The sequence below is a fragment of the Cibotium barometz genome, chromosome 14 (genome assembly GCF_041138505.1).
Source record: "Cibotium barometz isolate CiBa-2024 chromosome 14, ASM4113850v1, whole genome shotgun sequence".
Classification (NCBI taxonomy): Eukaryota; Viridiplantae; Streptophyta; class Polypodiopsida; order Cyatheales; family Cibotiaceae; genus Cibotium; species Cibotium barometz.
Window position 1 is genome coordinate 3944551 of NC_141059.1, and position 12003 is coordinate 3956553.

General features: G+C 46.1%; 1 protein-coding gene across 3 annotated transcripts in view; it reads left to right on the forward strand.

Annotated features, from left to right (window-relative positions):
• Positions 1-12003, forward strand: part of LOC147631574 (uncharacterized) — a 116643-nt gene that overhangs the window by 14211 nt on the left and 90429 nt on the right. For all 3 annotated transcript variants that reach the window (XR_015267319.1, XM_086808091.1, XM_086808092.1), the window contains 4 exons: positions 1278-1376; positions 1480-2179; positions 2301-3335; positions 3416-3533. Coding sequence is in view for 2 of the 3 variants with exons in the window: in XM_086808091.1 (XP_086664217.1) it covers positions 1278-1376; positions 1480-2179; positions 2301-3335; positions 3416-3533 (1952 nt within the window). In the remaining variant the exon portion in view is untranslated. The remainder of the gene's footprint in view (positions 1-1277; positions 1377-1479; positions 2180-2300; positions 3336-3415; positions 3534-12003) is intronic.

Consider the following 12003-nt stretch of genomic DNA (forward strand, 5'->3'; position numbering starts at 1 on the left):
AAATTTATGCACAGTCCAGGTACAAAGCATTGGTAAGCAGTGAAGTAGATTTTCCGCTATCTTCAGGGCTCCGTGGATCTTGCGTTGGTATATCCCAGGAGGGGCAGCTTGCAGTTACATGCTAACAGTGATTCAGACTGGGCTGGTGACTATGATACACGGCAGTCCACCAGTGGGAATTGTTTCTTTTTGGGGCATTCATGCATATCATGGCTGAGCAAAAAGCAGCCCACTGTTGCCACATCTACTTGTGAGGCTGAGTACAGGGCAGCCTTTACAGCCAAGTGTATGGCTGAGGAGATTGATGACTGTTCTTCGTGAGTGTTAGCTGACACCCACCACCATACTCACTGACACTCAGAGTGCTATAGCCGTGGCACGAAACCCAGTGTTTCATGCACGCACTAAGCACATAGAGATTCATTATCACTATGTCAGAGAGAGGATTCATGCAGGGGAGATCACATTATCTTATTGCTCTACACAGGACAATGTTGCAGATTTGTTCACGAAGGCGTTGCCTCGAGAGAAGTTTCAAGCTTTCCGCAAAGCTTTAGGCTTACTCTCCTACAGACAGTTATCTGCTATTGACCTTGTATAAGTTCACATTGCCACTACAGGGGGGTGTATTAGCATATATGCTATGAGTAGTGCCACATATGAACATGGGCTAACCAAGGGCACTTTTCCCCTTGGATATTAGGTGTGAAATTACACCACACTTATTTTATTGTATTATGATATTGTGGAGTCAACTCCCTTGCTCCACACATCTTTGTATCTCATCTACTTTGAGTAGCAATCACCATCTCTCTCACAATTTTGAGAGCTTGCTATTGTAGACCATCTCTGTGTGTGTGTGTCCTTTGTTTCTTTGAAACCCTAACACCCAACAAACCCTGGATACTATACATAGACTAATTTGGCAATCTTCATTTCATATCGAGATCAACAGCTTTAGATCTATCTTCACTTTGTTGTGCGCCCTTGTATGTGCATGACATCCTCTGTCCAGAGTTTACCTAGATCGCGGCTCGCCATGAAAGCTCTTTGCTGGAGTGCACAAGTGGGCAGACGCCATCAGTTTGTAACTTTGGTTTGTATCAATAGTTCATCATTATTCTCCATATCTCTTGCTTTAAGTTCTTTGTCTTGTGATCAAGTTCTGCTTAGTGTATTTTCTTGCATTATTTGGCATGTAATTAGGGATGACATATTTTTGTATTCATTGTATGCTAATTTATGTGGGTAATTTGACAACCTTTTCTTGATTGCAGCATGCTGGTTTCTTTACTGTCAACCCAGGGAGCATTGTTTTAATGGAGGGTGGTGAGAGCCTTGTACAGTGGCGCAAAACATTTTTTTCTCAGTTTGGGGTGAGTTCTACAGAAAGGCCTTCAAGGACAAAGTGGAGAGTAGCAATACTGTACCATAAGACTTTAAATGCCACCTTGTAACTTGTTTGCTGAAATTTGCCAGGTAAAGGTTCCGGAGGACCATGTGGGCTGGGAATGGGATGAATCAATTGGCCCAGAAGGGGATCATGCAAAACACAGAGAAGTCCATGGCCAGAGCTCTCACAGAGAGGTTGATTCTCTCTGTCAGGGGAATTGTTCCATATCAAAGAACAAAGTCAGTCAAGCATGGCATTCTTCAATTGGTCTGGGGAATTCAAATTCTTTAGGAAGCAGGACTCCTAGTATGGGTCTTGTCCAAGGCAATGGCTGCTGTCAGTTAGGATCCCAAAATTTGGATGAAATTGAGCTGATAAACTTAGGTAAGTGTTATAAAGGGATTGCTGGAAATGACTTCGATGTAAGGCAGCCATTTCTTCAAAATTCTTATGATAATAGAACCAAGATCCAAGATGCTAACCTGACTCGGTCATTTTGGGGTACTGAAGTTGGAGCCTCTCCTGTTGTTGAACATGTAAATTTTTCCAAAATCGGAAGTTATCCATTTAAGCATGCTGGGTCATGTAGTTTGAGAAACGCTGCCCAAGATCTTACTCAAGTGGAGAAAGACATGCTGACCTCAAACTTTGAATTAAGGCTAGGACAGCCTTCTCAACATAATCTGTCCTTGGGATCTGTATACTCGAGCTCTTTGGAATCTAGGCTTTCTGCTGGCACAATCACACAAGCCAAGCCATCTGCTTATGAAAGGTCCGGTCAAACAGGTAGCTTTGCTGGTCATTTACCTGCTGCATTTCTTAAACACGTAAGGTTAACTATGAGATTTTGATGTTGTTTGCCTGCTTGAGGCCTTAACGCTTTGCACTGTTTGCACATGGTTCTTAGCGTGGGAGAAGAATACACAGCAAAATGTGGAGCACTCTATTCCGGGGAGATTGGCTACTTTTGGCGGTTTCATGGGCCAAAACAAGGAGGGAATGTACATCTCAAACTGGCTTTCCACTGATCAAAGAAATGGAGAACTTTGCATGCCACATATGAACTCAGAAAGTGATAAATTGATTGGTGGTTCTCATCAGATGCAGTCTTGCATGTTCCCTGATGTTGACAATGCATTGAGCTTTCCACGTTTACGTAAGCATGTTGAAGATCATGATGCAGCAGGTTCTTTCCAATCCAATGTAGCTCTGCAATCTTTGGAAAAGAGAACCAGTGATGAACAGAGGAGGGCAGAGCTATCAAGCTTGAGCTATTCCACACCCTGGAATGCAATCCAAAATGACACATCAGGAGAGGGTAGAAACAATACTCAGCATCATCAACAATCTCCTTTGCTCATAAGGCCAACAGTGAAGAATTCAGATGGTATCAGAAATGTAAAAGGTTTGTTTTTGAATCCCCCGGACAGACCTACACCTATTGTGGCTCCACCTGAGATAGCTTCTTCTATTTCAGAGCCAGCTACGACAAAAGGTAGTGTCATCCAAATGGCTGTTGTAAGATTTGGAGCTTGTGAAAGTAACCAAACATCCTGGACAAAACAGGGCACCTGTTTTGCCACTTCAGAAGGCCTTTCTTCTTGCAGTCCTGCTCAGCTGCAAGAACATATGAGTAACAGCATGCCGTGCTCAATGGTGGATGAACTGGGTACCCAGCAAGGGATGCTGGTCCAAGATAATAGTGTTGTGGAGGAAGCTGTTAAGTGTTATCTGGGCCCATCTACTGCCGATGCTTGCGCAACACCGGTGCAAACGAATAAATATTTTGACAATTCTGAGAATAAGGGTTTCAATCAGCAGAGGGATCACTCCAAAGTGTCTCATGATTTTTTTCCCAAGAAGCCTCTTTGCATTCAAACTGACAGTGGCCCTAGTCATGAGCATCTGGTAGAGAACGCCACAGAGGAGAACCAACAGTCAGGTATGCTTTCTCTGTGACTATGGGGTGAGCTAATGGTATAGTTTTCTTCAGAGATCTGAAGTGGTAATCTGTGGATGTAGTAACAAATGGCGAACGCTTGGTAGTGGAAGAAAAAAGTGCAGAAGGAGAGATGCTGATCGAGGATTGCAACAGTCCAGGTCTTTGTAAAGCCGACAGTTTTGGGAGAGTTGCAACCAGGTGGGCTAATGTAAGCTAGCAGGGAAAACAGTTACTGAAGTTGAAAGCTAGAATTTCTTGTTTAGGTAATTCAATGTTTTCTGACTCATGTATAAAAGGGAATAGGGTTTCTGACCTGTGCACCCAAAGTGCATAAGAAGGATCTCTCAACCACCTTTAACCTGCAAAACTCAAATTTATTTCGCCCAGCCATAGCTCCCTCCCCTTGGGGGGCACCCCCAAGCGTGAGGCTAGGCCAACTGCTAGAAAATGATTGTATATGCAGCTCTGTCTGACGAGCCTCGACGGAGGAATTTTGAGGAGTTGGCACCATTAGGCATAGGTTAGTAAACTAGACAATTTCTTTTTCTTCAAAAGTCTGATGTACAGGGTCCGCTATTGGGCACTCTTTTGGCCACTCTGTTGACTGCCAAGCTGGGCGCCAGCTGTCCGCCCCGTTTTCCACCACCTAGGAGGTCTTGAGCCATCACGACCCTCTCAGTTAGTTGCCTTGCAGAATCTGTTCACTGCTTTGCTAGATGCCTTGCTATGCAATGCTGCTTTGACCAGCCAACCTGCTCCACCCCCTCAGATGGCCACCCTGCTCTAAACCAACATCTGTAGACCAGCTTACAACCGCCCTCTGCTGCATATAAAAGGGGTGTATCTTTCTCCCCTTCATCTCACTCACTGATATGCGAATGAACCCTTGCAAGTGGGGCCTAATCCCACATGATAGTTGAACTCCCATAGGTAGTAGATGTAGTGGTTGAACTGGCTAAAACAGAGAGACACACACACAGCAAAGCACACGAGAGATATACAAAATGAACATGAAGGGCAGAAGCAGGTTGATGGGAAACTTACAAAAACTTTAAAACTCATCATATTTTACGTTCCTTACAATAAACCACACTGTGACGCGTCCGTCAGTTTTCGGTCGTTTTGGCTAAAAACGGCCGTTTCGGCCGTTTACCGTGACGTGTCGCGGGATTTCTATCCGGAGGGACATGGTGCCCGAGGGGTATGCTAGACCGCCCCGAATATAATGCATCTATATGGGGAGGAAGTGCTTGGAGGGGCAAAGCATGGACCCATGGGAGGCACGTAGACACACTCACGCACCAGGTAGGCACGTTAGGCCTCCCGTGTTGCGGTGGGGGTTTATTGAGCCGAGTGCCTCCGGGGGATGCCCTCCCTACCTTGACGGAGTCGGGACCGAATGCGCCGACGGGACCGAGAACGGTGGAAAAACGGCCGCCGGCCGTGGCCGGCGCGCCGGGCCGTGCCGACAGGCCGCGATGGACCCTAGGCCGGCAGGGCATGGATGGAAGGCAAGCCCCGAGTGAGGCCCCTGGAGCCGAGCCGGGCATGAAGGGCAAGTGATCGGTGAGACCCGCAAGGCAAACACGCGAGACGCGCTCGACGGGCCGGTGGAGTCAACATGAGCCATGAAGTGGCCGCGTGCGGCAAAGACGTGGTGTTTCGTGCCGGACGTCCGCTCGTACTGGGCTCGCGTCCGTACGGCCATCACACACACCATGCAAGAGTAGGTGTCACTAGCCTGGACATTTCCCAGTATGAAAGGGGTCTGGTGGACTCGCACACTAGCCTCTACACCGTTATAGACTGCCCTAATGATGGCTACTCTCTTTCTCTCTCTTGAAGGCTGCCCATGAAGAATACCGGCTGTTGGGGACTGTTTTGGAGGCTTCTATTGCGAAGAAATACTGAAGGCAAGGGTATTTAATCATTTATTATGATTTCTAGCCATTGTACTTGTTGTACTAGCATTTGTACTTGTTGTACTTGCCATCGTACCGATTGTACCTACTGTACCAGGCACCGCACCGACTGTACCTGCCACCATACCGGCTGTACCAGCTTCTGTACTTGTTGTACTAGCCATTGTACTTGCTGTACTAGTCAATGTACATGTTGTACTAGCATTTGTACTTGTTGTATCTGTTGTACCAGCCATCGTACTGACTATACCAGCCACTGTACTTGTTGTACCAGCCTCTGTACCGGCTGTAACAGCCATTGTACCAGCTATACCGGCTGAATGTAGAGTTGTACTTGCTGTACCAGCTCTATTGCATGAAGACTCGTGGTTTTTGGGGAAGAATCGGTACCCACACGGAGGTATATGGATTATGTTGTTGGCTTGGCATTTCTATAGCCTATGTTCCGGCTTGGTTGCGTCGTGTTGGGCTGTGTTATGGCATTTGTATATGGATAATCGGGCATCTCCCGTGGGGAGAGTAAGGCCCTCAAAGCTTGTACATGATATTATTCTCCTTGGATAGTAAAATACTCCAAGGGGAGGGTCGGCCCATTCCGGCCTCTATGTGGTGTCACATGTGCAAGCTCCATTTTCAGCATTTGTGGATATTTTGTCTAGCTTTTATGTTTTATGCAAAGTGATGATGGATATGTGTTAAGGCTGTGGCCATGATTAAATGTTTTAATAGCATTGATGGTATCAACAAGTGTGTCAAAGGCCCTAGTCCCCTGGGCACCCGCCGCGAGTTACATTGGTATCAGAGCATAGGCTTTCTTGGAAGCGGAGGCTTCCTTTTATCAATAAAGAAGAGAAAAGATCTCAAGTGGGGACCACACTTACCATCATTGCTACTAAGCATGGCCAGCCACTTCAGAGCCTATGAAGCAAGAGCATGAGCAATAGACAGCTTGGTCTAAGGATTTATGAATTCACAAAATTTATCTTGGAAGTATGGAGTTGGCTTTATGTGCACACGTTTAGCACTCTTTCCATATGGATATTGTGGATTATATTATCAAGCTTACAAGCAAGCTATACGGAGATATATCTCAAGATATCTTAAGAATATGTGACGAGATATTTCTTTTGGCTTCATGACCAATCTGGCAAAGAAATGCTAAGTATATTGTTAGATATCCGTAACGCTGCTACGGGCGTTACCACAAGAGGGGACGGCCTCTGGCTCACCACCCAGCCATAGAGGAAGAATGAGGATTGCCCCTCATCCCCCAGGCTATATAGTGTGTGGCCTGCTGTCCACACTAGCCTGGCCGCCCATGACTCCGCATGGGCGTCCTCTCCCACCGAATCCCGGACATGGCCATCCGGTCTGCCGTCGGTCACAGGCATTACAGCCTACGTGACATTACCCCCCCCTTAAGAAGAGTTTTCGTCCTCGAAAACAAACTGGGGAAACCTTTTGGAAATTGCACTACGGCGTTCCCAGGTTGCTACCTCCTCATCCCTATCTGTCCATTTAACAAGTACCTCCTGGTACACTTTATGTCGGGTTTGTCTATCACGATACTGTAGAATCTTTTCAGGTTCATGTGGTATCTTTGGTGGCTCTATCAAGTCCACCAAAATCTCTGGAGAAACTGCGTTCTCTAACCCGTGAACTGATTTCTTCAGTTTACTGACATGGAAGACAGGATGGACTTGAGAACTCTCCGGTAACTCAAGTTTATATGCTACGTCCCCAATCTTCTTAAGGATTTTAAAAGGACCACAATATCTCGGAGAAAGTTTATCACACTTTCCCGTTTTCATGGTTTCTGACTGCGCAGGAACCTTGAGGAATACAAAGTCACCTTCTGCAAAGGTCACCTTTCTACGTCCTTTATCCGCATAAGTTTTAGCGCGATCCTGAGCGCTACGAATGCTCTCACGTGCGGCTCTGAGCATATCATTCATATCTTCAAGGAAATCCTTGACAGATTGAATCTTCTCCTTTTCTAGGCCTACAGCCATCGGAGATCTCGGCTGGAATCCATACATTAACATGAATGGTGTAAATCCAGTCTCGCTGAGTGTTTGGAGCTGTTATAGACAAACTCCAATAAGGGCAAGTACTCTTCCCAATTAGATTGCTTCTTACTAACATAAGAACGCAACATATCCTCTAGAATTTGGTTAACTCGTTCAGTTTGACCATCAGACTCCGGATGATCTGCCGTACTCATACTCAGAGTAGTATCCAACTTTTTGAAGACTTCCCTCCAAAAATGACTGTTGAACTTTCTATCTCTATCCGACACTATATCTGCGAGCAGGCCATATAGCTTGTAGAGATGTTCAATAAAGAGTTTTGCCAACTCTGGCGTTTTTACAGTTTTTTTCGTGGCAATAAACTTTGCCATTTTAGTTAACCTGTCCACTACCACCCACACCGAGTCATTCCCTCGACTCGTCTTGGGTAAACCGGTAATGAAATCCATGGAAATGCTTTCCCATTTCCCTTGAGGAATCTCCAGCGGATGGAGTAGTCCTCCACCCTTAAGACGTTCATGTTTATTGACCTGGCACTTATTGCATTTCAGCACATAAGTCTGGACGTCCTTAAACAAACTAGGCCAATAAAACTGTCTTTTTACTAGTGCATAGGTCTTCTGAATCCCAGGATGACCCGCACTTGGACTATCATGACTTTCTTTAAGAATTTGGGCCCGAAAGTCACCAATAGTTGGTACACATATTCTACCCTTGTAGAGTAAGTACCCGTCGTCAATGGAGTAATTAGCATATTTCTCCCCCCGACGAAGTTTATCACTCCCCTTTGAAGCCGTGGCAGTCAAAGGTGATGAAGGGCCTACGTCAGAACTCTCCGGTTCCAAACTATACCCAGAAGACACGGCTAGTCTCTCCGGACTAACTCTCGCTTCCCTTCTCGTTGCACCTTCGGCCAGTCTCTCCGGACTAGCAATACGTGCCAACGAGGGAGGTGGTCGCGTCTGTGAAGAAGTGCGTACGCGTACAGCGCGCCAGACCTCTGTAAAAGATGGATCGTGCTCACATAAACCACGTAGGGACTCCAAGAAATCATTCTTGAAGACTGTGAAACTAAGTTCATTAATTTGTGGCATGCGACTAAGTGCATCTGCCACCACGTTATACTTACCTTTCTGGTAACGTATTTGAAGGTTAAACTCCTGTAGAATCTCCGCCCACCGAGCTTTTCTACCCTTCAGTTCATTTTGACTTGAAAGCCATTTCAGACTTTCATGGTCCGTCCGGACCTCAAAAGTAGCACCATATAAATAGTGTCTCCACTTTTTTAGTGCATGAACTATCGCTAGTAACTCTCGCTCGTAAGCCGAGTAGTTACGCTGCGCACGATCTAACTTTTTACTCTCAAATGAAATTGGGCGTCCCCTTTGCATAAGTACGGCCCCAATGGCCTCATTACTAGCGTCTGTTTCCAAAACAAACGGCTCATTTGGATCCACAATAGTCAAAACAGGTGCAGCTGCTACGGTCACCTTAAGCTTATCAAAGCTTTTCTGTTGGGCTTTCCCCCAAATAATGTTTTTTGTTTTTGACCGTAACTGGTCAGTCAACGAGACTGCGATCTTCGCGTAGTCCTTCACATACTGTCGGTAGAACCCTGACATGCCAAGAAAAATCTGCAGTTCCTCGAGATTCTTCGGCGCGGGCCACTTAAGAATAGCATCTACTTTTTCTGGCTCCATCCGCGTACCATCGGCGGATATAATATGGCCAAGATAGTGAATTTCTGTTTCAAAAAATTCACATTTGCTCTTCTTCGCAAATAATTTGTGCTCTCGCAACAACTCGAACACTAGACGCAATGCTCTATGTGTTCTTTCTGTGTCTTACTGTACACAAGAATATCATCTAGGAAAACTACTACGAATTTTCCCAGATATGGACGTAAAATGCTGTCCATTAGCGTCATAAACGTCGCTGGAGCATTGGTTAGCCCAAATGGCATAATCAAAAACTCAAAATGCCCGAAACGGGTCCGAAATGCTGTCTTCGCAACATCTTCTTGTTTAATTCTAACCTGATGATACCCAGATCTCAGGTCTATTTTTGTGAAGTATCTCAATCCATAGAGTTGATCAAACAACTCATCCATGCGTGGCATCGGATACTTGTTCTTAATCGTTATCTGATTAAGAGCCCTATAGTCTATGCACATCCGCATAGATCCGTCTTTCTTCTTTACCAGAAGAATAGGCGATGCCCACGGACTTGAACTAGGCCGAATAAAGCCTTTGTTCAAATATTCCGTTAATTGTTTTTCCACCTCCTGTGCCTCGGAGTGGCTTAATCTATAAGCAGGTTTGCTTATAGGTTTTGATCCTGGCATAACTTCGATGCCATGGTCTACTTCTCTAGATGGTGGTAAACCATCTGGTAAATCATCAGAAAAAACATCCTAAAATTCCTCTAATTAATTCATTAAAGTATCTACGTACTTTTTCTTTAATGTCTCATTCACCTTGGATTTTTTCTTGTTTGAATCACATGCATGCCAAACAGGGTTTTCAAACAGTGGGTCTCGTCCAAGGTTATTTTGTTTTTCTTGTTTGTCTACGCAAACATCATTTATCATTTCATCTACGGAAACAGAATTCAAAAGAGGGTAACAAGTATATACCTCTGCTATCTGGTCTCTGCCGACCGCTGTACACAACTCCATGGAGGAAATAAGTGGTGTGGCAGGGACAGTACGGTCGCCCTGCAGGGTGATGACTCTACCTCCGTGCTCAAAACATAGCGTATTATGTAAGTAATTCCGAGCTAGACTAGGGCCCAAGCCATACAGCCACTCCCTGTCTAGATATACGTCTGCTCTGGATAAGTGCATGACCTGAAAGTCAAGTGGAGCCTCGTAGTCCTGCATAGATAATGGGACCCCCAATACTACGGTATTCCATACCATTTTGTCATATCCGTTGGCTAGGCCAACAGTATACTCATGATCACTCCGGGTCTCAGTCAATCCCGACTTCTTGACTAACGAGTAGTTCAAGAAGTTGTGGCTAGCTCCATCATCAATAAAAACTGTGACTCTACGGCCACCTATGGTGCCATACATGCGCACCATGTCATGCGGACCTACAGTAGGCTGCCACATCGCTGGTGTCACTGAACAAGCGTGATGCTCATCACAATGACACACTGTCACCTCTCTGAACTCTGCGGAACTGAGAGGGAGTCTCTGCACTGTATGCAATTGCCTAGAAGATTTACCATCTTTTTTGGGCTCGTTGCCACTCGTGCTGGCTTTAGGCTTTGGACACTCAGCCTTCGTGTGACCTACTTCATTGCAATTAAAACAGCGATTTTCCTTTCGCGCTTTAATATACTGCTCTTTCTTTTGGATTTCGGTGTCTCTTTTTTTTCTGGATGGTCGCGGTTTTTTAGACCAATGACCACCTTGTCCTTCCTGGTCCGTCCTATCCCCTTGTTTCTCACTGCGGAACCCTTTTCTTTTGAGGCCTGACCTCCTCTTTTCACTCCCTGCTAGAACCACCACGCGCACTACGGCGCTTGATGTCATCGAATATCTGTGCATATTGAATTGCCTCTACTAAGTCTTTAGGCTGTAGGGGTTCTACGTACTCAAGGTAATCATCTTTGAGGCCTCTCTTAAAGCCTCGCAATGTCTGGAATGCATCGATTCCCTTTAGCTTGAGTACTATCTCCCTGTAGTTTGAGATGTACTGAGTTAGGGATTTGTTCTCCATCGAGCACTTGTTCCATAACTCTCAGCTTCTCTCTGCCTCATTAACAGGCAAAAATTCTTTTCGAAACATTGTTTCAAATTCCGTCCAAGTGGCAGGGCGAGTTGTCAAACTCATCCACCACTTGTACGCTTTGCCGGTTAATGAGAGGCTAGCCTCTACGGGCTGTATACGGCTAGGCTGCTGTCGCAGCGCGTGCAAATCTGACCACTTCGCTAGAAACATATTGACTGAGTCCTTGTTTCTCTCCTTTTCCTCGCCACCAAAACTAGGCGGCTTTAAGTCTTTTAACAACGACGAAGCTGTCGCTACGGACGGCCCCGCAGGCGCATCGGCCTGTACTCCTGCAACCACTGGCGAGGCTATGCTCACCCGTGCTGTAGGTGCTCGGCTACCACGAGGAGTCGGAGTACTAGCCGGGGCGGCTGTCAGTGCATCTAACCGTGTGGAGATGCTCTGTAGCATCGTGACTAAATCAGCTTGGACTTTACCCATAGTGTTCAATTTGGCATTTAGATATTTAAACAGTCCACTAGAGAGCTCCGTCTCTGTCAGGACATGAGCAGGGTCCAATAGGTCATAGTCGTCGTCGTCATAATCCAAGAGGTCTTCCTCGGTCCCCTCGGCGACGTCAATGTTCATGTCCTGTGGCTCATCGGCCAGAAAGGGGTCATCAGCCAATGCGGCCGCTGCGGGCTCGCTGGGTCCTAAGACGGGGTCAATAGACGAGGAGGGCGCTGGCGGATCACGCGTGATCGACGAGCGCACTCCGGACCGAACGGTCGGGCGTGTACGGCCTGACAATTCGGTCGGGGTCAAACCCGCGACCGAGGACAAGAGACTGGAAAAACCTAGAGAAGTAGAAGGCGGTGGGGACACACTACGCCTAGCAGACATTTTTAATTCTTGCAAAAAAATAATGCGAGAACTCAGAAATTACTAAAAAAAAACGCTAATAAAAAAGAGCAGTGGTGGAGAGAGAATAATAGTC